The sequence below is a fragment of the Oryza brachyantha genome, chromosome 4, assembly GCF_000231095.2.
Source record: "Oryza brachyantha chromosome 4, ObraRS2, whole genome shotgun sequence".
In the NCBI taxonomy this organism is placed as follows: Eukaryota; Viridiplantae; Streptophyta; class Magnoliopsida; order Poales; family Poaceae; genus Oryza; species Oryza brachyantha.
Window position 1 is genome coordinate 21,078,886 of NC_023166.2, and position 25,278 is coordinate 21,104,163.

The window sequence follows — 25,278 nt, forward strand, 5'->3', positions numbered from 1 at the left end:
TAAACCTACTTATAAATCATCTTTGGTTATAAATATAACTAAATAAGCAAAAAATGTCCCGTGTCATATGTATCATAATAATACGTTTCATACCACGGAATGATACACCCATTTCGCATATCCATATCTTATCCAATCCATGCGTCCCGGCAAATTTTGGACAGATACCACACCACCGCCCCCAGGGCCCACCTGGCACTGTCCCCAGCCGGCGCAGGATATACCCATCCCTGATACTAGGGATCAGCAATTTTGCCACGGCGGCGCCTCCGCCATCATCCAGCCGGCCAGGTCGGGTCGAATCGAACGAATCGAGTCGAGTCGTCTGCAAAGTCCAAGCTCCGGGGGGAGAGGGGGAGGGAGAGAGAGGCTCCAAATGGCGTCCTCGCTGTTGCCTTCCCAACTGGACGCCGACGCCGACGACGCGCCCCGCACGCACTAGACCAAAACCTCAACCTCCTCGGCTGACTTCCCATATAAGTCGCCGTTCGGGCGCGCGGGGCGTCTCGCCGGAGCGGGGGATCAGTCGCAATGCCGGAGGCGGCGGTGGGGATGGATCCGGCAGCGGCGGCGTACGGCGACGAGGCGGAGCGGGAGGGGCAGGAGACTGAGGGGGAGGAGTTCTACGAGTCGCTGGATCGGATCCTCTCGTCCTCGTGCTCGTCCACGTCCGCCTCCGACGACGACGCGGGGGACCCGCACCGCCGGCGCCGGCGGCACCACGCGGCGGGCCAGGCGGCGCTGCCGCAGCTGTCGTCGTCCGCGACGTTCTCCGCCTACGAGGTCTGGATCTCCGAGCCGACCTCCGTCGAGGAGCGCCGCCGCGTGCTGCTGCGTCGGCTCGGGCTCGCCTGCGACTCCGAGCCCCTGTCGCCCCCCTCGCCCCGCGTCTCCGACACTCGCTCGCCGACGCCTTCTCCCCCGTCCTCGTCGCCGCCCCGGCAGGTGGCGCCCGCGGAGGAGCCCAGATCCAGCGGGCACGGGAAGCCGCCGCTTGCGCGGAACCCGAGCGGCGGCGCGGAGCAATGCCGGATCCGGAACCTGGACGACGGCACGGAGTTCGAGGTCGGGGAGGTTCACGACGAGGTGGTGCGGGAGGTCGGCACTGGTCGGCAGCTCACTTTCGAGGAGTTCGAGCTCTGCATTGGTCGCTCTCCAATCGTACAAGAGCTCATGCGCCGGACCACCACTGCGGCATCGACCTCCACCTCCGACCACGCTGCCCCCGCATCCAAACCCCGAAGGAAGCCTGGAGGATGGCTGCGCGGCATCAGGCACCTGGCCGGAAGCGTTGCCTACGTGCGCCGCAGCACCGATGAGAGGGATAAGGAGAAGGAGAAGGAGAAGAAGGAGAGGGAGGCCCGCCGCCTGAGCTCCGCCACCGACGACAGCCTTGATGGCACCGGCTCGCGCAATGCAGGGAGGATCAGGGTGCGGCAGTATGGGAAGGCGTGCAAGGAGCTCACCGGGCTGTTCATGACACAGGAGTTGGCTGCCCATTCGGGCTCAATTTGGTGTATTAACTTCAGCTTGGATGGACGATACCTTGCAAGCGCCGGGGAGGACCGTGTCATCCATGTGTGGGAGGTATCGGAGGGAGATAGAAAGGGAGAGTTGCTCGGGGAAGGTACGGTGCCAAGGGAGAACGGTGGCGGCTGCAGCCCGTTTCTTGGAGCCGTTGGAAATGGGTCACCAGAGGTAGCAACATTGTCATTGAGCTGCGCTGATGGGGGTTTTGTGGAGAAGAAGAGAAGGCCAAGGATGCAAAGCAGCCGGAAGTCTGTTGGCTCTGATCATCTAGTTGTGCCTGAATGTGTGTTTGGGTTCAGAGATAAACCAGTATGCTCTCTACTGGGTCATGCCGCCGATGTTCTTGATCTGTCGTGGTCCAAATCTCAGGTGCGTACTTTGTGATCTTTCAATTGAATGTTAAATTAAACTGTGAAATCATAATTTTTTGCATTTTGGCATATATCCTGAAAAATCTCTGTAATGAACCATTACACTGCCTTGTTCTTTAGGACGGCCAGGAGAAAGTTCTGTTTCATTTTAACTATGTCTAGCTAGTAGGAACGAAAAGAAGTCACTTGTTGTTTTGATGATGTCTACTACCGTGGCAAGGCCCGCGTTGTTAAAAGGGCTAAAGACCAAATCAATGGGCTGTTTGGGGAACACAGCATTTTGTCATTTTGCCATAGTAATCATAGGCTTCAGCATGCAACATTTCACTACATCTTGCTTATAGAAAAGCGAACCTGGTTGAGTGGTTGTTGAGCACTATAGTTTTGCACCGCTGAAAGATTCTTGCACTAGGCGAGAATTTGTTTCAACTTGCTACGCTCTTCTATCCTTTGACTTCAGTGGCCTTTCTCTGAGATATATTCCAATGACATCCCTGATAACCTGGAAATAAACACTTTTATTTGCTCCTAATTTTTTCATGCTTCAGCTCTGAAGATCTGTTTCGGGCATTGTTTTGCATGACTTACTTTGGTTATTGTTGTTTTTCTGTTTGCCCTTTGTAGGACCAACATTGTGATTTACTTGGAAGAGTTGCATATATATACTGAGATATTATAATAGAGTGGTGACCTAGCTATTTTTTTGTCCCTTTCATTATTGTCATCCTGATATCTGTTTCCCATGCAACATTAATGAACAATTTGTATTATTTAATTAACCTCATATGTTGGTTGATGCCACGATCTTTTTAGTTTGCTTCTTTTGGAGCTTTAGGTTTTTATGAAATTGGATATTCAATGGTCAGATACACAAACAATTAAAAAACAATCATCAGTATCCACTCTTTTTCTTGATAGATCGGAAGAAATCTAATCAAAATTTTGATGCCTAATCAGTGGGGTTTCATTGGCCGCTGAGCTTGACTGATACTTAAAATGTGGTTTTGTCAACACCACTTGAATATGGTTAAATATGCCCTGCTGATATTCCATGGTAACTGTTTTTCTTGACAGTCTATACTTGCCAGCATATATGGTTTACACTATTTCCAAATGTCATGTACAGTGTATGATTGCGATTTGTAATTTGAAAGGAAAACTCATAAGGCATACTCAAATGATGCACTGAATCCCCACTTCATGCATCTGATATTATCAAGTATAACTCATCTGCACTCCACATGCAAATCACCAATACTACGTGAGCAAAAAACCTCCCTTGTTCATGCTCTACTTCTGCACCTTGTTTTGCGTTTTACCTATCCTCTGATTGTCTCAAATAAACAGAAGATTGTCTCAAATAAGCAGAAGATTGTCTCAAATAAACAGAAGAAAACAGTAGTTTTGAAGTGACCTTGGTTTGACACATTAATACTGTATAGCACATGCATATTTTCTTGTGCCCTCATTCCCTGCTTTACTATTGGCTTTGACAACATATTGTTAATTCTGACTTATGAGTTGTATTCGGACATGGTTACAATCCTAATCTGCAACTGACAGAATTTCAATCATTCTTGAACCTAACTCATTTGCGTGTGGCTTGGAATATATAATGTGAAACTATTTACTTGTATAATTTCAACAGTGCGCATAATTAGTTGTTCATCAAGGGACATGGACATCGCATCTGAAAATTGTTAAACAAGCCCATGTGTAAATGACATCTTTGAAGTTTGAAAGAAAAACAGTTTGAACTGAATACAAATATATATAGGCGCTAACTGGTTTGTTCTTTTTTCTATCATTCAGTACTTGCTTTCATCCTCAATGGACAAAACTGTTAGACTGTGGGACATCAGTACTAGTACCTGTTTGAAAACATTCTCTCACACAGACTATGGTAAGTCTAGTTGCAGGCACATTTTGTTTGCATGAATTTTCTTCTTCAGTAACTATATATGTTTACTCCACTGCACTCAATTTTGTTTCAGTAACTTGCATCCAGTTCAATCCGGTAGATGACAATTTCTTCATTAGTGGATCACTTGATGAAAAAGTTCGCATTTGGAATGTCCATGATCGTAAGATTGAAGATTGGAATGATCTTCATGAGATGGTCACTGCTGCGTGTTACTCCCCTGATGGACAGGTTGGCTTAGTTTCTAGTCAGTTTTTATCTATTGGTCATGAAACATGATGTGCTTATGCTATATTTCTCTGTACCTTTGAAGGTTGCATTGGTGGGGTCACACAAGGGAAGCTGCCATTTATTTGACACAACCGGTATGACTATCAGTTCAGTTCTTTCTAGCTAAGAGTTTCTGTTTATGTAAATACTATAAAATATCATGATCTCAAAGGCAATAAGAGTATAGTCTTTTTTGAAACAAGGAGAAAAGGAGTAAACTTCAAGAGTATGCGTTCCCTCAATAATGATTTTGCACATTTATGTCGTCTTTTCAGAAAAGAAGCTTCAGTACAAAAGTCAGATAGAGCTAAGAATCAGGAAGAAGAAGTCTGGCCAGAAGAAGATAACTGGCTTCCAGGTACCTAATTACACGGGCAGACATTTGTTAAGAAAGATACCTTTTTGTGGTTTGTACTCTAGTAGTTAGATGTTAGCCTGATGCCTTCTTCTACATGCTAAATATCTCTACTATTTACAGTTTGCTCCCGGAAGTTCGTCAGAAGTTCTGATAACCTCTGCAGATTCAAGAATCCGTGTAGTTAATGGTGATGAACTAGTTCACAAATTTAAAGGTACTTTTTTATCCTCTGCCCTTGTGCATCCTCTAGAAGTTGACTGGGGTAGAACACCAAGAAGGAACCTGGCCGATTTAATAGAGAGAAAAAAAGCCAAGAAATTCAAGTGATTCGTACTTGGGAACACCCACAACCTCCCACCAACTACCTCAGTTCCTAACATGTTCAGTGATGAAATCATTTCGTTTTTCCAAATCGGCAGCGCAAGGACCATGTATTCAGTACACTTGATATGTGCATGTGTTCCCCAGTTTGATCTAGCAAGGTCAGTATAGAGTGTTCCACTTACTTTTTGTTTGATCCTCTCCAGGGTTCCGCAATACAAGTAGCCAAATATCCGCTTCTGTAGCTCCAAACGGGAAATATGTAGTCTGTGCCAGTGAGGACTCCCACGTGTATGTCTGGAGGCATGACAATACTTCACATCCAAGCAGAAGCAGGAGCGCAGTTGATGTAACCAACTCGTATGAGCATTTCCATTGCCATGATGTTACTGTGGCTATCACATGGCCTGGCGCTGAATCCCGTGGGTCATTTGGGTCCCGTAGCAGCAGAAACAGTGATTCAGACGATGCAGTGAACGCTGGTCAGGACGTCCCTGTAGAAAACAGTGAGCATGATCTGAACGGCGCTGTCAATAGATGCACCAAGCGCCCAGTTTGTGAAGGTGTTGCAAGCACAAGCAATCCTCCAGTGGATGGAGTATCAACATCCTGGCCTGACGAGAAACAATCGTCTGCCAAGAGCAGTCCTGGTCACTGCTCATCCGACCTATGCATTGGAGCATTGGATGTTCAGCGCCGGTCAGCGTGGGGATTGGTGATTGTCACTGCAGGACGGGGCGGTGAAATCAGGGTGTTTCAGAATTTCGGTTTCCCAGTTCAAGTGTAAAGCTAGTGTGAGCATATTCAGAGATGTTCGTTTGTTTACTGTATAGATATCGTTAGCTTTTCTCCATTTCACCCTAGTTCTTTAACTAGTTGTTAAAAGATTTCCCTGTTTCGCTGTAAGGTTGGGAGCCCCAAGAGCTCACTCCAACCCTCCAAGCACCACACTATTTTTTTAAGTTGCTGATACAAAGGCTTTGTGTAATTGTATGGGTTAACAGCCAATACATCGATTTGTTTGTTCATATATTGTTTCTTTGTTTATACACTGATTGATATATGAAGATGATTTCTAACTTCATGGTTATCCATTGTGCACTCTTCCCTACCAATATGGCTTTATTATATACTACTGTTCAGTATTCCATAGCCATGTTATTTTGTTGGAACACATGCTAGCTAGAATCTTCATGGCAACAAACTTTTATTGTCATTAACACTGCACATAGTAACATTTTCCAGCTACAAATCACGATTCACTGGTTCTAATGATTGTCACCACATCATTGATCATTGTGCAAGCATGCATGAGAAAAGAAAACAGCAAACGCGTTGGAGAATTAAGCTGCTTACATTCCCATAATTATATCCCTAGCTCACCAAAACATACTTCGATGAACACTATTATGAGGCTGCTATGCTAAAACCAGAGCCTCCAAAACACGAGCAACCAGCTGTGTCATGTCATCATCAGTTACCCGGCGGCGGCCAGCTGAGATCAAGGCCGGTGATGTCGGTGAAGGTGTCCCACGCCGCGCCGGCGACGGCCGTTCCATCGTCCCACGGTGCGAGCACGCAGTTATAGAGATCAGGGACAGCCGGCGGCCAAGAGAACGCAGCCGGTGCAACGCCGGCGAGACCGAATGGCGGCAGGAAGGCCCCGTCACTGAGGAACGGGAAGCCGGCAGGGAGGTCGGCGCACGCGTCCGTCGTCGTCGGTAGCGGCGACGTCGAGGACGGCTCGGCGTCGGCGGAGACCCTGCGGCGCTTGCTGCCACCCCCGCGGCGGGAGGCTCCGCCGACCGGCACGTCGCGGAGCGTGCCCCCGTGCGTCCAGTAGCGTCGGCAGGCGCGGCAGAAGTGGCGCGGCTGCGACGTGCTGTAGTTGTTGTAGTAGCAGAACTTGGTGTTGGTGGATCGGCAGCGCGGGCACTCCAGCTGCTGCTTCTTCTGCCTCTTGTTCGACGCCTCCTGATCTCCCTGCAAATTAAAACCACATGTCAGTAACTCTCAGTGTCCGCACACTTCACAGCTACTGTGCTGATTCACTGACCTGGTGGTGCGGCGGCGGCGGCGGCGAGGAGACGATGAGCGGGACAGCGTCGGAATCGGCCGGACGCTTGGAAGAAGCGGCGGCGGCGGAGAGCAGCGACGGCGAGGAGGCAACTGCAGGAGCCATTTGGTCGGTCGCGGCAGCAGCAGGAGGCAGGAGAGAAACGCAAACGCATGCCGGGGTGAGACTGGTCGGCTTAAAAAACCCTCGCGCCGCTCGCGCGCGCGTCGTCCACCCACAATCTACGGCGCGGCGGCTCTCTCTGTTCCCTCCTCTCCTCTTGCTGTGGGCGTGCGCGCGCGTCGCGATCGATCGATCGATCAGTCTCTCTCGGGAGGAGGAAGCTAGCAGCAGCTGGGTGTTTGCAGGTGTAGCAAGCTATCGAAATCCTAGTACTACGTACTTTTACGAGAGATGTTGCGGTCAGTCCGGTCCGAGCTGGATGAATGGGCGGCAGGCGAAGCAATTATGCGCGAGAGGCAGAGCAGTTGGTGAGTTGGTTTCGTCGTGGACCGGCTAGCTAGGCGAGCCAGCTTTGCTACTACTAGCTGCTATATATAGACGGCGGCGCGAGGAATGGGGGGTGGCGGGCGGCCGCCGGTGGATCCCACGGCTGACGCAGCGCCGGAGAAAGAGATGCTCTCCTTGTGCGTTAAGCTTTCTTCTTCTTCCCTCCCCTGTCACCAACTTGTACCACCCCGCCAAGCTAGCTAGCCATGTACACACCAGCGTTTCACTTATGGCAATTATCGTCCTCATAGTCACTGCTATCGGTGAAGTTATTTAGATAAAAGTAGCAAAATACTCGTGCTTTGCTATAAAAATGTACTACAAAATATTATAAGATTCACTGCGACCATCACTAAAGATATTTAAAGTAGTATAGATAATGGTTTGCGGCGATCCTATTTAGAAAATATCACGAATGCTCAAAATTTTAAAAATAGCAAAAGAATCTTTAAAAATACATCACAATATATTGCAAGGTTCACACCGAAATCGTGATTATCAATATTGCGAAAATCACCATAATTCTCACAAAAAAATATCAAGATTATCGCTATGACATAAACCGTTGTGATTATCGTAAAAGATAATCACAACATATCCTGCGGTTTTATCTTCAAAACCATGGTAAATCGATTCAAATTACGTGGTTTTTACATGATAATCGTGATAATAGGAGGTTTTCGCCAAACCGCTAAGACACTGTATCGGCATATAAAACTATTCTGCGAACTGTGATACACACACGATTATAGTCCGATCTGGAGTACTACCACGCGATCCATGCCTATTTAGCCTCTGCCACTGGCAGAGCAACGCAAGCACCAGATGTACAGCCATCTACACCAACATGCCGTGCAGAACGCCACCATGCATGCATGGTCCTAGTGTTAGTACGTGGACCGACGTACTGCTATGGCCTCCGGTAGTGTCAAGCAAATACAGTGTACTAGTACTAGTAATCGTGCAGTGATGTTGGCTGGCGTGTAGTATATCGTACGTACGTCCAGCGCGAGAGGTCAACAGCGTACTATACGGTGGGCGCGCGTGCGTGCGTGCGTGGCAGTCACGCGGGCTGGCTGGTTCATTTCGTAGCGCTCCCGAGATGCACCCTATCCTTTTCACTGTGTATTTGCTTACAAGTTAAATTTTAAATTTCACTTAAATTTAAAGTTAATTTTAAAAAAATATTAAATTTAATTTTTAACACTTTTTAGATAATAAAAATGTATATATAAAATTTTTATATAAATCAATATTTATTACAAATATAACGTTTGATTTTTCATCCAAACACCGGGCACGGCATCACCCCAGTGGTTTGGATGTGGACGGGGAGGAGGGGGAGAGGCGTCGTGAGGCTGACTGGGAAGAGGACCGCGACGGCTGGGGCTGGCTGGCGGGCGGTGGGTTTGGCCGAAACTGAGGAAAGGACGGGGGGAGTGGGGCCTTGGTCGGTGGCGGCTTTTCCACGCGCCGGGCCCCGACGCCGCGAAATATTGCGCTGTCGCCGTCGCCCCCCTCGACGAACCCAATGCGCTGCTGCTCCGCGCGTCGGCTCGGCTCGGCGCTGCTCGCCGCGGGGGGCACACGCACCGCGGCCTGTGGGTCGGTCCGTCCGATCGATACACCGATGTGGTGGCTCCTCCATCGCTGACGACGTACGCCTCGTCGCCTCCCACGCGGGGCGATGCACCGGAGCGTGGATGCGTGGTTTCGCTTGTCTTCTCATCTGCTTGTAGCTCGTGGCTGCAGTAAACCGGAATCTCAGTTGTGTGCCCCGCGCGCGTGGGGTTGATCAGTTACCGGCGCCCATGCATGCAGTGACTGCCTGACTGGACAGGAAAAATGTTGACCAACCGTAGACTACTAGAGGATGTTTAAATTTGTCACGTGTAGGGTTCAGAAATCGTTCGCCGACCGAATACCATTCCGAGTGGTTTCATTTAGGGCTACTTTGAAACCAGGGAATTTTAGAACAATTTTGGAGTATTATATTTCTATATAAAAAGTTCCTATATGTTCTTTAAACAAAGGAACGTATATTTTAAATTTCTTTAAAATTCATTACGGATAACTTAAAACATAGAAATTTTAAAGCATTTTTTATCATGAGATCCACACTATTGGGAAAAAAATGTATCTATCTCTCCCAATTCCCGGGTTTTTTTCTTTCTTCAATTTAAACAGATATTCATGTAATTTTTCTATGTTTATCAAATCTATAGGATTTGAATTGAGAGGACACCCAAACGTTGTTAGGGTTTTCATAGAAAAAAAACCAAACGACATATTTGTAAATAAAAAATAATTTATGCATAAAAATTATATACATATTCTTAGCGATTTAAAAGTCAATCTAAAAAAATAAACTTCGGTGGAAAAACGTAATATCAACTTAAACTTTTAGGTTGAAAATTTAAATTTTGACTTATAAATATAAACATAAGTAAAAATATGTTATGACATTTTTCCTATTGTTGTATTTTGAGAATCTTATATTTCAAAGGGGCCCTTGGATAAAGCACTCGAATAGTGGCCAAGACAGGGTCTATAGGCGGCAAGCTCTTTCTAGCACATTCTGCTAATGTTTGACATTATTAATTTTTGAACGTATATTTGATTATTTGTTAATTTGTGATGATTTGTTTTATTGTCCCAAATAGTTTAAGCACAAATAATAATTTTATATGTTTATATAACTTTTTAAGTAAAATAAATGTTAAAACATATAACTAAAAGTTAAACGTGTCAATTATCGATCAATTAAAGCTGGAGGGGATAATTTAGGTACTCCCAAGACTCTCTGGCTGGCTCATCTAGCATTTATAATTCGTGGTTCTGCCGCTAGATAAGACGATTTGACTTATAGCTGTGGTTTTCGTATGCATCACCATTGCGAACCCTTGTTCATGTGAACGTAAGAATGTCGTTCCGCGAGAGACACGCACGCTAGCTCTTCCCCTGTATGACTCTCGCTCGCCCGGGTCGCGACACAATGTGGTGCGTGAGCGTGCGGCTCATAGGTGTATGGTTCGTGCAAGCTTAAGATCACCACCACTACTACTATTGTGTCAGACAAAGAAATAGACGGCACGCACTAGCTTTCGGTGGACATCGATTACGCGCAACGTGCTCTGCCTGTCCTCTGCCGGTGGCCTGACGAGCGACGGCCATACCGTGCCCGCGCGCGCGTGCGCCTTCCTGACTCGATCGAGTGAGCGCCCAAACGTCGTGGAGCACGCCAATTCTCGAACTGTGTCCCCACGTACGCACGCAAAAGCAGCACAGTTCCACCCCCCCCCCCCCCCGGGCAATTATCGGTTACGCTTAGCGCATGTCATGCACACACCACGCCAACCAACAGTGTTCGCAAACTAATTAACTTGCATTGCTTCCCTTTCTCATCTCATCGCCCCCACTGAAGTCTAAATCAAAGCTCACAAGTTGCTGGGAACGGAATTATATTCTACACTGGTAGCAGTACCTTCGAGCATTTTTCTGACCTCGTGAAGCCGGTCAGAGCTCAATCATCATCGATCGATCTCTCTCATACTGTCATACAGATTAAGCACCGGTTTGTAAGGTAGCACGCCTGTCACTCTTATGCTCATAGACAATAATGTGTTGCTTCAGAAACCATCAACAATTTTTAAAACCCCCGGTGCCCTACCGACCAATGTTACCGGCGACGGCGACGGCGACGGCAGCCGACGGATCGATCGGAATCGCGGCCGCATTCTACCAACTCGTCTCAGTAATATATTCTGAATTAAAACTCGTATGAACAACTCGCAAGATGCTGTGGCTGGGTTTGAGCCGGTTGAGATGAACTGCTCCTCGTTTTCTGTTAACGCACTTTTCAAACTACTAAACTATTAAATAATATATTTCGTGCGAAAGAATTTCTATATAGAAATTAGTTTAGAAGATAAAATAAATTTATTTTCAAATTTCTGTAATACTTAATTAATCATATACTAATTACATTCATCGTTTGTTTTTCATGTGGCTAATAAGCTTTTGCAAACCGGTAGCTCCGAAGACAGCCGCAGTTAAACATTTTAAGCTGAGCCCTGGTCTCGGCTGCTTGGCTTGGCCGTGGACGCACGCCTCCAACCTCTCGACCAAGCACGCCTCTTCTCGCCCATCATCTCAACTAGTTAGTTCATTAGCGCTACAATACATTACTATAGTGCAGTACACATGATCGATCTCGCTTGCTTGTATGATTGGTTCCATCGGGTCATTTTGGTCAAACAATAAGGACGAGTATGCTGGTCGATGTCGTCCGTCATCAGCAGATAATCACATGTAGAACATCGATATACGAGTGGATGTACGACGATCTTTGACTAAGTTCTTTTTAGCTAGATTATTCATATATCGCTTTTTCTCAACTTTTATACGTACGCTTCCAAAACTAGTAAATAATATACTTTTAAAAAAACAATTATATAAAGTTCATCGAAAAAGTATATTTTTAATTTTATAGTAGCACTTAATTTTATCGTTTAGACTGTTAAATAGTTTATTTATTTTATAATATTTTTTAGCTTTAATTTAATTCATATGGATGCTAATGAATTTATATATATATATATAAATTAAAACTAGTATGGATGCTAATGAATAAATCTAGACATCTAATAATTAAGACTAAAAAAAACTTATAATATAAAACAAAAGAAGTAGCTACTAAGGAAATAGATACTCTTTCATTTTTGTCTCTCATCGACTAAAACAAACAACCTATATATAATACACACCATGTCATGCTTGCTAAGATCGATTGACGTGAGATTTAATGTCATATGTTGATGTAGGTAAGTTGGACTTTCCAGCGAGATCCTGACAGAGGATGAAGTTAAAATAGGCACCGTCTGATTAGGACGACAACGACCAAAGTACAAAAATGTGATGGATGTTTTGGTTTAACCCGTGGGTTGCACTGCTTCATGGGCATACTAGGCATTATTTGTTGCTGGGTTATATTAGTGCTTATCGGGCCAGATTTTTGTGGGCTGCTGCTTGAGTGGCCCTTCAATGAGGCCCGTGCGAATCAAATAATGGGTCTCCTGGAAGTGCTATGCCTTGGGCCTAATTCAAATGTACATGTGCTAGCTTTTGGAATTTTTTGAATTTTGAATTTTATTTATTAAATAATATACAAAATTAAATTTTTATTTTAAAAATTCACAAATCTAACCTCCTGCCGCCCTCCTAGAGGGCGGAATGCCTACGTGGCAGACGGCGGGCCGGCCGGCACAGACGGACGATGATGGTGGCATGTGATATTTTTCATTTAGGCCCTTGCCGCCCTTATAGAGGGCGGAAAGAACCTAAATGAAAAATTGAGATGCGCGTCCGCTTGGGAATTTTTCGATTGAACCGTCGTTTGATACATATATGTATAATATATATAATTGCTTAGTCACAAACATTACCTTAACAGACTAGAGGTCGAATCACCACAGTATATGGCACACACGGCAATTTTTTATTTAGGTCCTTACCGCCCTTGCAGAGAGCGAAAAGGACTTAAATGAAAAATATCGCCATCCGCCGTCATCGTCCGTCCGTGCCGGCTGGCCCGCCGTCTGCCACGTAGGCATTCTGCCCTTTGGGAGGGCGGCAGGAGGTTAGATTTGTGAATTTTTGAAATGAAAATTTAATATTGTAAATTATTGAATAAATAAAATTTAAAATTCAAAAAATTCCTAGCTTTTGCTTCAGGCCTCCATTTTGTCGCCATCGCAATGCTCTCTGCCTCTGTTGGCTGATGTATAGTGCTGGTAGATACGGTTATGCAGCTAAGTGTAGTAGACCTAGAAGATTCTAGGCACTCTCTCATTGTGTACGTTGCAGTTCAATTTCTTCTCGTGCTGCTAGGCACTCTCTCATTTTTTTCAGGCCGAAAGCTTCTACGAAATGAAACTATTTGTCCACCACCCCTTTTATTTCAACCACTAACAATATTCCATTATTCAATCCTATCAGCTACTTCTTAATTTTCATATCCTTCTTAGTTGTGTTTTAGGATGGATGTAGTACTTTGAAGGTAGAACGCTAAAACTCCACCAATTGGTTCAACTTGATATGGAAAAAAGTGTCTGACCTGACTTAACTGACACCAATACATTTTCTCATGTTATATAGTGTGTTTCATGCATGTAATCAGGCTACATTAGTTTATGGATGAAAGATAAAGGATAATAAAACTATCTGATTTGTTAATATCCAAGTAATAATATAAACGATAGAATTAATAACTACTATAATGTTAAAAATTTATTTTAAAAATATAAGAAACTACGGTGTATTATATAAAAAGATCTGAGAATAAAATATATAAAAGAACTCAGCCTGATACCAACTGCCACTTCATCGCTTATTTATAGCTAATACAATAGTAAACTATAAGCCAACTATTAGCATATTTTAAAGAGATAAGATGAGAGAGAAGAAGGGTGAGTTACTAACTTATAGCCAGCTGCAGCACGAGCTTAAGACACAAGACACAGTGTGTATGATATGTGAGATGTTTTGTAGGTAACTATTATATAAATTGACTATTAGATTGACTATAGATGAATTAAAGCTAGCAGTTGGCTATACTGTTACACTTGCTCTTAGACATAATAATTTCTCGCTTAGATTGAAAGCGCCGGCTGGCTGCGTCAGTTCAAACCAACCGCCACGGTTGCTGGCTAATCTGTCTGGTGGAATATCCAAGCAGAGGGTAGAAAGTGCAACGGATATCATGCCACGTCGGTCGCCAGGTCATTGGAAGCCCAATGGGCCGTTCCGACGTGTCTCACCCACAGCCAGTCGTTTACCGCACGTTCACATGGGCCGAACTGGCGTCATCCTCTCGCGCATAACGACAGATCTGCGCCGGCTGGTCCCACCCACCAGTGGCCCGCACCACCCATGCTGAATTATTTCCTATCCCCATACCGTGCTCCACGCCCAAACACCACGCACGCACCAAACCAGCTTTGCCACGCACGGGCAACCGATGATAATACGCCACGTAATGAAGTACGCACCGCGTCGGCCACAGAAGATCCCGAGACGTCGCCGTCACGCGTCGGGAAACAAAATATCCTCCCATCCCACGCGTCGCCGTCGCAAGGACAATATCTCGAAGGAGAAAAAAATCACCGCGGAAAATCCGTGCCACGAGCTGCGATTGGCTGGGAGAGACGCCAGCGTGGCGGTGGGCCCATCGCCTTATCCTTAGCCCGTGGCGCTCCTCGCTCCTCGGGTCCGTGTATAAATACCGCCACTCCGAGCTCGCTGCTGGTCATCACCAACACGAAGCCAAAGTACACCAAAACATAGTACACTTTGGTGCTACAAACACCTTGCTCCAAGCTCATCAATGGCTCTCCAAGTTCAGGCCGCGCTCCTGCCCTCCACTCTGTCTGTCCCCAAGAAGGTAACAATGCACACCCAAGAATCATCCACATTGTTGAATTCGATGCAAAATTAGTTCGTTTGGGTGTGAAATTTGTGTGTTTTGACGAGGTATTTGATTGGATTGTGTGTGACTGATCAATGTGATGTGGTTGTGTATGCAGGGCAACTTGGGAGCGGCGGTGAAGGAGCCGGCGGCGTTCCTTAGCGTGAGCCAGAAGGCGAAGAAGCCGTCGCTCGTGGTGAGGGCGCAGGTGGCGACGGCGCCGCCGGTGGCGAGCCCTGGCGCGAGCACGTCGAGGACGGACGGGAAGAAGACGCTGCGGCAGGGGGTGGTGGTGATCACCGGCGCGTCGTCCGGGCTCGGGCTAGCGGCGGCGAAGGCGCTGGCGGAGACGGGCAAGTGGCACGTGGTGATGGCGTGCCGCGACTTCCTCAAGGCGGCGACGGCGGCCAAGTCGGCGGGGATGGCGGCGGGGAGCTACACCATCATGCACCTCGACCTCGCCTCCCTCGACAGCGTCCGCCAGTTCGTGGACAACTTCCGGCGCTCCGACATGCCGCTCGACGCGCTGGTCTGCAACGCCGCCATCTACAGGCCGACAGCGCGGACGCCGACGTTCACCGCCGACGGGTACGAGATGAGCGTCGGGGTGAACCACCTGGGCCACTTCCTGCTCGCCCGCCTCATGCTCGACGACCTCAAGAAGTCCGACTACCCGTCGCGGCGGCTCATCATCCTGGGCTCCATCACCGGCAACAGCAACACGCTGGCCGGCAACATCCCGCCCAAGGCCGGGCTGGGCGACCTCCGCGGGCTCGCCGGAGGCCTCCGGGGGCAGAACGGGTCGGCGATGGTCGACGGCGCCGAGAGCTTCGACGGCGCGAAGGCGTACAAGGACAGCAAGATCTGCAACATGCTGACGATGCAGGAGTTCCACCGGCGGTTCCACGAGGAGACCGGCATCACGTTCGCGTCGCTCTACCCGGGCTGCATCGCCACCACCGGCCTGTTCCGGGAGCACATCCCGCTGTTCCGGCTGCTGTTCCCGCCGTTCCAGCGGTTCGTCACCAAGGGCTTCGTCTCCGAGGCTGAGTCCGGCAAGCGGCTGGCGCAGGTGGTGAGCGACCCCAGCCTGACCAAGTCCGGCGTCTACTGGAGCTGGAACAAGGACTCGGCGTCGTTCGAGAACCAGCTCTCGCAGGAGGCCAGCGATCCGCAGAAGGCCAAGAAGGTCTGGGAACTCAGCGAGAAGCTCGTCGGCCTCGCTTGATTCACCATTCCCATTCTCTTCTTCATTTGTTGATTTCTTCGGGTGTTAGGACCTTCAGTCTTCAGATTTGAGCGCGTGAGCGGCCTGTCAAGTGATGTACAATTAATTGTTTTTTTTTTGGCAAACCAATGAATAAAAACCACAGGCTTAATTACCAAGTTATCCACCTTAATTAAGCCGGGGTTTAATTAATCCCATTTATAGGAATTAGTAATCCATCAATCCAAAATAGCTTCATTTTTACTCGTACTACACATATCAATAGAAAAAAAAAACTAAAATGCACTTCACTTTGTCTTTGTCTAGTCCTAGTGCATTTATTTCCCCTTTATCAAATTCTAATGCATTTATACTTATTTTTACACGCTTCAGTACAATGATTGCAAAAAAAAATGTTATTTTTGGGACAAACAATAATGAGATGATGTTATATTAAAGCATCTCCAACTATGCCAAAAATCTGCCTCCAAAACTTAATTTTACGAAATTAGTATGAAAGTCAATCTTCAATTGTGTCTAATAACTGCTCCTAATTTTAATGTGCTCCTAATACAGATAAAAAACGAGTCAGGTTTGAAGATATTTTTGATGGTTCTAATCGTTCCAAGTGATATAAAAAATTGGCCTTGCGCACACTTTGCCTCCTTTGAATTGTTTTTTTAGTGTAAGTCTAATATACTATAGAATAGTTAGTTAAATGAATAATGCGAAGTCCTCTGCCTGAGCATACAATTAGAGGGCAATCTCAAGTTCAGTAACAAGCATAGCTGACAAAGCACGAATCCTCTTTAGAAATCTAAATATATAAGGAGGGTTTCAGCTCAGGAAAAAATAGTGAGAGAATTATTTTAGGAGATATAACAATTTTATGAGATGCTCCTAGGCTCTCCTTGGAGATGCTCCTAGGCTCCAGGCCGGCTGCAAGGCCCAATAGCGATGCAACACAGCCGTTTTTCCGTTTACATGGGCCGAACAGCACTGGCCCACTTCTGCCAGCCCACGTTGCCGAAACCGGGAGGAACTCGCCACCGGCCCACGCCACGAGCGTCTCCTTGGATCTGCGCGAGCTGGGCGTCGGCGAGGAGAAATCTCGGGGAGACCGACGAGTGGCCAGTCCACCGCGCGCAGCGGGAGGAGTGGCGCGCGCGGCCGCCGGAGAAGTCCATGGCGTGGATCTGGATGCTCGTGGCGGCAGGGGCCGTGCTCCTATGGGCGGTTTCGCTGGGGCGGGTGCTCTCTTCTCCCTCGCCGTCGTGCCTGCCTGCCAACTCCACCTTCCTTTCCCCTCCTCACGGCGACAGGATGAGCCGGAATGTCCTTATCGTTCTCGCCCACCCCGACGACGAGTCCATGTACTTCTCTCTCTCCCCCTCACGCCTCTCCCTATGGTTGGCGTAGCCTCGCCGAGTAAATTGTGCGTCTGCAATTCCGGTGACTTATACTAGCTTACGAATATTAGACACTACTATGCGCGATACATGTTCGATGAAATACCCGAACACCTGAACTGAATTTCGTTCTGTGGAACTGCTTGGGGGGGATTTTGTTTAGCTTATAGTGTTTTCTTTGGCTGATTCTTACTGGTTGTTATGTTGCTGGTGCAGGTTTTTTGCTCCGAGTATTCTTTTCCTCAAGTCAAAAGGTCACAATATTCACATCTTGTGCTTGTCTCAAGGTAAAAGACGTCTACCTCTGATCCTACGTGAATCTTATGTCTCAGCTCAAATACTCAATCATACGTGTATCTACTCTTTAAAGACACCATTATTTGGATTAGAAAACCTAAACTGAGTTAGTCTTTCTGAATGTCCACTTAATCTGCATATCAGGCAATGCTGATGGCCTTGGAAATATTCGCAAAGAGGAACTCTACCTTGCATGTGCCACTTTTAAGGTACTTAGTCTTACACTGCTCGATTATACCCCTCGGCGAGAATCTTTTGTCCATTTCCTGAAATTGATCATGTATTTACAGATTCCAGCCGAGCAAGTTAAAGTATTGGACCACCCAGAACTGCAGGTGGTTTACGATGAACTCACATTTGTGGACCTGATTGCCTACATATACTGTTCCAAGTATATACTTAAGTTCACATGATGTACATTGTAGGATGGTTTTCATGAGAAATGGGATCATCGACTAATAGCAGAACTTACCATGGAACAGGCCCAACTATGGAACATCGATACGGTACTGACTTCATCTCAGAATTCAGATGAGCTCCCAATTATAATAATTTGTATTTATTATCAACTTCATTACTTGCCTGTATTATGTTTTTGCTTTGAGCCTGCCTTTTCTAAACAACTTCTAAAGTTAAAATGTCATAGTGAAGAAACAGGGGCATGAAAATGCGCTTATCTGTATTATATGCCATTTACAACTGTATTAATTATCATCTGTTCCAAATCTCAGCGTAGTTTGCCTCAAAGAAAAAATCTCAGCATAGTGTTTCTGCAAACAGGTAGCAAATTCAGTACATCATATGATTGTGCAAGTGAAATGCCTTGTGTTCTGGACCTCTAAATATGGAACCATTGTATTTTGTTATTCCCATTCCCCTACTCACTGCTACCATATTTGCTGTCATTTTAGATTATTACCTTTGATTCTCGAGGAGTATCAGGCCATCCAAATCATTGCAATGTTCATTATGGCATCTGGTTAGTTCAGATTTATTGTTTCGCATTTTTAGGATATCAACTGTTTGATACCCTTTTAAAGATTTTTTTCTGGCACCGATGTATTGTTATATTATTGCTTTGTCCACACAAGGTTCTATAATATCAACATATCTGTCAAGTCACAACATGCTCTGCTGAAATTGTATTACCTTAACTTCAACTTAACTGTGGCCTCCCTTTTACCTTCACCACATCCCTTGCATACATGGTTCTCTCTTTCTCTCCATGATTTCATCCCTTCAATGATATATAAGATGTTTTGGGGCAACATTTTAATAGAACAATTAGGCTAATGTGACATGTAACTCTTGGTTAGTGATGTGCACTCATTCTGTCTATTCAATGGTGGAGTTGCTTACATTTCTTTCACTTGTGACAGTCTGATATGTTAGGATATTTCTGTAGTCTATTTATAGCACTTATCCTTTGAACCCTTAACCGGATTATTTTTCTGTGAACAGCAAGCTTCTGCGTGACCACGTGCAAGGACACATTGAAGCATGGGAGCTTGTAAAGTTCTTCCCTGATATTCTAGCATTACTTTCTTCATGTTGTCCTATGCTCTACTTATTCCAGAGTCTTAAAGAGTATGCACATTCTTGAATTCAAGTATGACATGCTTAAATGCATTGGTATCACCATTTTTGTAGGTACTAGAAAGACACAAACCAATATCATTACACATGTCTTCGCTGCATAGTTTTGGATTTCTTCCTGTATTTATCTCATCCAATTGTTAATGTTGACAATTGTTGTTGGCACTAGGCCAGTTAACCTTGAAATGTGTGTAAAATGTGAGTTACTCTAAAAATTTTCCTGTGAGTACAAGAAGATATCAAGCTAACCTTGGTTTTGCCTGTTTCTCGATAGGTAAGCCTGAACATTTTTCGCAAGTACAGTGGTCCAGTTGACATTTGGCTATCTTCTTTTACCCTCTCTTCAAGCTCAAAACAACCAATTTATACTCTGGTTAATAATAGTCCTACCAGAAGCTTTGAGGCAATGGCTGCACACAAAAGCCAGTGGGTTTGGTGAGTTGAAATTTTTATTTTCACATTTAAATGTTGTTTACTTTGTGGAACTACAGTGGAAGTACTATATCTGTTATGTGGTTCAAAATTCTCACTTAGAAAATAAGCTTCTACCTTGCAATATATACCTCTTGCGTCGTAAGAATCACCCCTTTGCCAAAAAAAATAAGTTATGGCCAACATATAGTCATATACGAACAAAATAATTTCTTTAACTATTTTTTGGGAACACATTGTTAGACTTGTTTCTTTGTGTGATACTGCTTGATGAGAAGAAAGGAAGCAGTTAAGGGGCTCAAAAATTCTTGAAACTTCTTGATTTCACATTATACTGAAGAAGCTAACATTTTAGTTGTGTTTGTAGGTTCAGGAGATTGTTCGTCCTATTCTCAAGTTACACATACATAAATGTGCTCCAGAAAATTTGAAGTTTGTTGTGTGAAAGAAAGCACCTTCCGACTCAGATTGATAAATGTCTGTAAATGAACCCTAGAGGCGGGAAGCTTCTCTGAAGAAAGACAACAATACAGTTGGATCAGTAATTTGGGAAACACAACTCTGATTAGGGGTGGTAATGGGCACAACTATTTTGCCTACAAAATTTAAGAGCCGGGTTCAAAACGGGTTAAAAATAAAATTATATAGAGTTTTAAGCTAATTTTTTTTAAAAATTAAATAGGGTTGTGAAAAAACCCACGGGGTTTGGTCCATTCCCACTCCTAACTCTGATGATGAAGTATAACAGTTTAGGAACCCTTGTAATTATATCGGGCCAGTTTGATTGACAGCCACACTTTGGCATCATACTTGTGTTGTAGGCCATCGATTGTGTTCGTAGAGTGAGATAGGAATTTTCTATCATCAGCTAGCAGCTCTTGTTTGAAGAATTATTGGCGTTGATGGACGATCAATCATTTTTGAATTGTGACAGAGATAAAATCTATTGATGAACGCAAGACAATCTTAGTTCTTTCTGACCTTGATGAACTTGCTCTAATGCAACTGTTGATGGAGAATTTGAGTTTTTCTTCTGCTACGAAGGCTCATTTGGAAGAGCGCTACTGTTTTACTCCTGATAGAAATGAACTATGCGAAACTCAAGCCTTCGAAAGGTGACCTGAACCTCTGTGCCTCCAGGTCCAGGAGTATACAACATTATCTGTCCTAGTGATCTGTTCCGAAGACGGAAGACCTGATACGTGCAACCGTGCAATTGAGGGTGGTTTATGTTCATCCGTGATTCGTGAAGTGTAATACGCCCTCTGTCCCAAAATATTCGTTTTCTTAATCGATTTCTTGGGGTTAAAAAATTCAACTTTTAAGGACGAATCTAGACAGCTGGTTTTTCGGATTAAGGTTTTTTTTTCAGATATTTCTTGGCTTTTTACTTGTACATTTTTCTCAAACTACGAGATGATATCTTTTCTTTGCAAAAAAATCTATATAGAATTTCATCATCCTGTCTTTCTAAACTATAGTTTCAATTTTGTAATAATTAATTTCATCGTCTATACAAATATCATAAAAATTAGAGAATATTTTGTCTTTCGGAAAGAAAAAACATAGCTTTAATATAGATAAATGTTAACTTTATTTTAAAATATAATTATTTCTAAGTTGTTTAGTAGATGATGTCAAAATATTATCTTTTAGTCGTTCCAGTGATCAATTTTTAAATTTCTTTCTAAGTATATGATTGGTTATGAAATTATAACAATCGATGCATGAATGTTTATATTATGATATAAAATTTAAATTATAAAATAATTATATTTTGAAACGGAGTAAGCACGTGTCTTGGTTTATGTCTGAAAATTGGTTTTTTCGTGAGATGGGGAGCATGGCCCAGCCCGCTAGCCCAATGAGTTGATACGGAAATCACGGATAGTAGGGAGGCTTAGGTGTTGTTTAGTTTGTCAAATTTTTTTTCAAAAACATCACATCAAATTTTTTTCGATACATATTTAAAGTATTAAACATAGTTTAATTATAAAACAAATTTCAGATTTCGGTTGGAAACCACGAGACGAATTTTTTGAGCCTAATTAATCCATCATTAGCATATGTTGGTTACTGTAGCACTTATGGCTAATCATTTTCTAATTAGGCTTAAAAGATTCGTCTCAAGATTTCTTCCGTAACTGTGCAATTAGCTAAAATTTTTAATTTATCTATATTTAATGCTTTATTTAAGTGTTTAAAGATTTGATGTGATGTTTTTGGAAAAAAATTTAGGAACTAAACAGGGCCTTAAACGTAAAATGATCCATTTGAAAATTCGACCTCCTCCGCCCTGGCGTTGAACAGCGAGCCACACTTCACCAAATTGCGTGTTAAAGTACACACATGACAGAATCACAAACTTATAAAATCTCTCGCATCGCTGCCTCGCCTTTTCCTTTCTCCTCAGATCCAGCAATCCCACTGCTACCACCATTCGAAGGGTCGCCGGCCGGCCACCCACCCGCCGGAGGGGAGGAAGACGGAGCGGGGCAGAGCACCAGGTACACGCACAACGAATGGGGCTTCCCGGCGCCGATCCGCCGGCGGCCGACGGCGGCGGTGGTCTACCGGGACGATTCTTCGGCGGGAAGAGCAAGTACGTCCGGATGGACGAGGTGCTGCCGCAGGAGCAGGAAGAGGACGGCGGCGGAGGCGGAGGCGTCCTCGTGCGACGGAGGGAGAGCAGCCGGCGGTACGTCTTCGCCTGCTCTGTCTTCGCCTCCCTCAACTCCGTCCTCCTCGGCTACGGTAATCAAACCTGCTCCATTCCGCATGAATCTCTGTCACGACCATGTGTTGATGTTGGTTGAATCGATGGAGACTTTCTATATCCATGCCTCCATTTTCACAACCTGTTGATGATTCTGTGCGAGGATTAGGAGATGGTTTATTAGCGAATCGCGTTGACTTTTTCCTTCCTCCAAGTGATTACTAGCAGACTTTCTTGGAACGGTTCTGGTCTTCGGTCTCCATCTGCTCCCGTGTCGGTTGCATTTGGGGTTAAGTAGTTAAGACTACTAATCAGAGTTATCGCTACGGCCATTAGTTGATTTCAGTATCAGCAGGATTACCAGGTCTAAATAATTCAGATGAAATTTCGTTACTCCATTCAGTTGCGTTATATGTGTCGTTTTGGACAAGAATGACGTCAAACTTTTACACTTTGCTTTAGCGATATGGAGGCCAAAATATCGAATTTTTTTAATATATATTGTAATAAAAAATAATGGTTAAGGTTGTCTTTTTTTCTACCGTATTTCCTATCCAAAATGAGATTTTTTTTCTTCAAAATTGAGGGTGTAGCTTAGAACGCTTGAGTTCCATTTCCGGCACCAATGTTGCGGTGTTTATTTCAGTCAACATGATTGTTTCACTTTTTCAGTAAAAACAAACGATATATTTGTAAATAGAAAAATAGTTTCTAAATAAAATTTTTATATATGTATTATTAGCGATACAAAAGTAAGGTTGGAAAATAAAATGTATAAAAGAAGTCTTAAAATAAACTCTAAATTAAGACAGAAAATTCAAATTTTAACAGTAAGCAGAAAGATGAGACTGAATATAATAGTAAATTTGGACAAGAGAATGTTTAGGTAATAATGCAGAAAATGCATGTGTAATGCAATGGAAGTGCTAATAAATCTTTGACATTTTCATTTTTTCCAGATGTCGGTGTGATGAGTGGCTGCATTCTGTTCATCCAGAAGGACCTCCACATCACTGAAGTTCAGCAAGAATTGCTTGTCGGGTGCCTCAGCTTCATCTCCCTCATCGGCAGCCTCGCCGGCGGAAGGACGTCGGACGCCGTAGGCCGGAAATGGACGATCGGCCTCGCCGCCATCGTGTTCCAGGCCGGCGCGGCTGTCATGACGTTCGCTCCGTCGTTCGAGGTGCTCATGATCGGCAGGCTGCTGGCCGGCGTCGGCATCGGGTTCGGCGTGATGATCGCGCCGGTGTACATCGCCGAGATCTCCCCCGCCGCGTCCAGGGGATCCTTCACCTCCTTCCCGGAGATCTTCATCAACCTCGGTATCCTCCTCGGGTACATCTCCAACTACGCCTTCTCTGGCCTCCCTGACCACATCAGCTGGCGTGTCATGCTCGCCGTCGGCATCCTCCCGTCCGTGTCCATCGCCTTCGCGCTGCTGGTGATCCCGGAGTCGCCGCGGTGGCTGGTCATGCAGAACAGGACCGACGAGGCACGAGCAGTGCTTCTCAAGGTCACCGACAGCGAGGACGAGGCGAAGGAGAGGCTTGCGGAGATAGAGGCGGCCGCCGCCGTCACCAGCGCAGGCAAGTACGACGGCAAGACAGTGTGGCAGGAGCTGACGAGACCGTCTCCGGTGATCCGGCGGATGCTCATCACCGGACTTGGCATCCAGTGCTTCCAGCAGATCACCGGCATCGACGCGCTGGTCTACTACAGCCCGACAATCTTCCGCGACGCCGGGATCACCACCGAGAGCCAGCTGCTCGTCGCCACGGTCGCCGTCGGTTTCTTCAAGACGGCGTTCATCGCGCTCGCCATCTTGCTCATCGACCGCGTGGGTAGGAAGCCGCTGCTGTACGTCAGCACGGTCGGCATGACCGCTTGCCTCGTCGTGCTCGCGGCGACGCTCGCCATGCTCGCGCACGGGTCGGTCTCCAAGAGCGCCGGCATCGCCGTCGCCATCCTGACCGTGTGTGGCGACGTCGCCTTCTTCTCCGTCGGGATAGGGCCCATCTGCTGGGTGATGAGCTCGGAGATCTTCCCGCTGCGGCTGCGGTCGCAGGCGGCGGCGCTTGGCGCGGTGATGAACAGGGTGACCAGCGGCGCCGTGGCCATGTCTTTCCTGTCCGTCTGCCGCGCCATCTCGGTCGCCGGCGCCTTCTCCGTCTTCGCCGTCATATCCGCCCTGTCCGTCGTGTTCGTGTACCGGTTCGTGCCGGAGACGAGCGGCAAGACTCTGGAAGAGATCGAGGTGCTCTTCGGCTGCGACGGCGAGGCGGCGGCGCGGGGAGAGGTGGAGCTCGGCGACGGGGAGCACCTGGTGCACAAGGGATGAGGGTTTTGAGTTTTGACAGTGCTGCTCATTGTCACATAGGCCAATTTTTTAGGTGGGTCCTAACACTATTGCTTACTGGCTACTGCTGCTATGGTAAACCATCATCTGGAAGATCCAAAATGATTTGTTATAGAGCACTGATAGGAAAAAAAAAATCTCATTTCATTTCCAACTTCTCTGTAACATCAAAGAATTAGCATACAGTGTAAAATGTTGATGCCAGTTCACAGTTGGTTATGCCACACTTTGCAAGCACATGAAGACCACAAACAGTGACTATTAATATGGATTAGCTTATAAACTGGACTATTTAAATTCGTTGCAAAAAACTAAATTTCCAGTGAACTACTAAATTATGTTTTAGCAAAGAAATAAACTTTATGGCAAATGGAAGTTTGGTACATAGCTATGCGCTATAGGAGCAATTTTCTATGTTGGAATTTCAGTGCCTCTTTGGTTCAACCAACTTTTTTTTAGGTCC

The 25,278-nt window shown here is 45.5% G+C and overlaps 5 protein-coding genes across 5 annotated transcripts; 4 read left to right on the forward strand and 1 right to left on the reverse strand.

Annotated features, from left to right (window-relative positions):
- The first annotated feature begins 266 nt into the window (after positions 1-266).
- Positions 267-5,857, forward strand: LOC102720230 (WD repeat-containing protein 44-like). Its single transcript, XM_006652968.3, has 7 exons — positions 267-1,899; positions 3,714-3,804; positions 3,896-4,053; positions 4,136-4,187; positions 4,368-4,450; positions 4,571-4,664; positions 4,978-5,857. Exons 1-7 carry the CDS (start codon positions 532-534, stop codon positions 5,556-5,558), a joined length of 2,427 nt encoding a protein of 808 aa, XP_006653031.2. The 5' UTR covers positions 267-531; the 3' UTR covers positions 5,559-5,857.
- Positions 5,858-5,954: 97 nt separating this feature from the next.
- On the reverse strand, positions 5,955-7,339 carry LOC121054219 (dof zinc finger protein DOF1.4-like). The gene is given in 3 exon segments (XM_040523282.1): positions 5,955-6,754; positions 6,828-6,914; positions 6,916-7,339. Coding segments are annotated over 3 exon segments (684 nt in total). The 5' UTR covers positions 7,003-7,339; the 3' UTR covers positions 5,955-6,244.
- A 7,315-nt stretch (positions 7,340-14,654) lies between these two features.
- On the forward strand, positions 14,655-16,184 carry LOC102720514 (protochlorophyllide reductase A, chloroplastic). Its single transcript, XM_006652969.2, has 2 exons — positions 14,655-14,778; positions 14,921-16,184. The coding sequence occupies exons 1-2, from the start codon at positions 14,722-14,724 to the stop codon at positions 16,028-16,030; spliced, it is 1,167 nt and encodes a 388-aa protein (XP_006653032.1). The 5' UTR covers positions 14,655-14,721; the 3' UTR covers positions 16,031-16,184.
- A 914-nt stretch (positions 16,185-17,098) lies between these two features.
- LOC102720790 (probable N-acetylglucosaminyl-phosphatidylinositol de-N-acetylase) lies at positions 17,099-20,263 on the forward strand. Its single transcript, XM_006652970.2, has 9 exons — positions 17,099-17,382; positions 17,635-17,705; positions 17,860-17,924; positions 18,006-18,050; positions 18,141-18,221; positions 18,627-18,694; positions 19,177-19,225; positions 19,586-19,746; positions 20,111-20,263. The coding sequence occupies exons 1-9, from the start codon at positions 17,195-17,197 to the stop codon at positions 20,172-20,174; spliced, it is 792 nt and encodes a 263-aa protein (XP_006653033.1). The 5' UTR covers positions 17,099-17,194; the 3' UTR covers positions 20,175-20,263.
- Positions 20,264-22,080: 1,817 nt separating this feature from the next.
- Positions 22,081-25,066, forward strand: LOC102721071 (probable polyol transporter 4). Its single transcript, XM_015836434.2, has 2 exons — positions 22,081-22,497; positions 23,419-25,066. Exons 1-2 carry the CDS (start codon positions 22,266-22,268, stop codon positions 24,795-24,797), a joined length of 1,611 nt encoding a protein of 536 aa, XP_015691920.2. The 5' UTR covers positions 22,081-22,265; the 3' UTR covers positions 24,798-25,066.
- Positions 25,067-25,278: the final 212 nt, after the last annotated feature.

What these genes read in the sequence shown, in the direction of transcription:
- LOC102720230 (XM_006652968.3), top strand. Translation starts at nt 532, where the DNA reads ATGCCGGAGGCGGCGGTGGGGATGGATCCGGCAGCGGCGGCGTACGGC. An exon ending in GTTACTCCCCTGATGGACAG is followed by an intron (nt 4,054 to 4,135) that starts GTTGGCTTAGTT and finishes GTACCTTTGAAG; the next exon opens with GTTGCATTGGTGGGGTCACA. An exon ending in ACTAGTTCACAAATTTAAAG is followed by an intron (nt 4,665 to 4,977) that starts GTACTTTTTTAT and finishes GATCCTCTCCAG; the next exon opens with GGTTCCGCAATACAAGTAGC.
- LOC102720514 (XM_006652969.2), top strand. Translation starts at nt 14,722, where the DNA reads ATGGCTCTCCAAGTTCAGGCCGCGCTCCTGCCCTCCACTCTGTCTGTC. An exon ending in CTCTGTCTGTCCCCAAGAAG is followed by an intron (nt 14,779 to 14,920) that starts GTAACAATGCAC and finishes TTGTGTATGCAG; the next exon opens with GGCAACTTGGGAGCGGCGGT.
- LOC102720790 (XM_006652970.2), top strand. Translation starts at nt 17,195, where the DNA reads ATGGCGTGGATCTGGATGCTCGTGGCGGCAGGGGCCGTGCTCCTATGG. An exon ending in CATCTTGTGCTTGTCTCAAG is followed by an intron (nt 17,706 to 17,859) that starts GTAAAAGACGTC and finishes TCTGCATATCAG; the next exon opens with GCAATGCTGATGGCCTTGGA. An exon ending in TGGACCACCCAGAACTGCAG is followed by an intron (nt 18,051 to 18,140) that starts GTGGTTTACGAT and finishes TGTACATTGTAG; the next exon opens with GATGGTTTTCATGAGAAATG.
- LOC102721071 (XM_015836434.2), top strand. Translation starts at nt 22,266, where the DNA reads ATGGGGCTTCCCGGCGCCGATCCGCCGGCGGCCGACGGCGGCGGTGGT. An exon ending in CTCCGTCCTCCTCGGCTACG is followed by an intron (nt 22,498 to 23,418) that starts GTAATCAAACCT and finishes CATTTTTTCCAG; the next exon opens with ATGTCGGTGTGATGAGTGGC.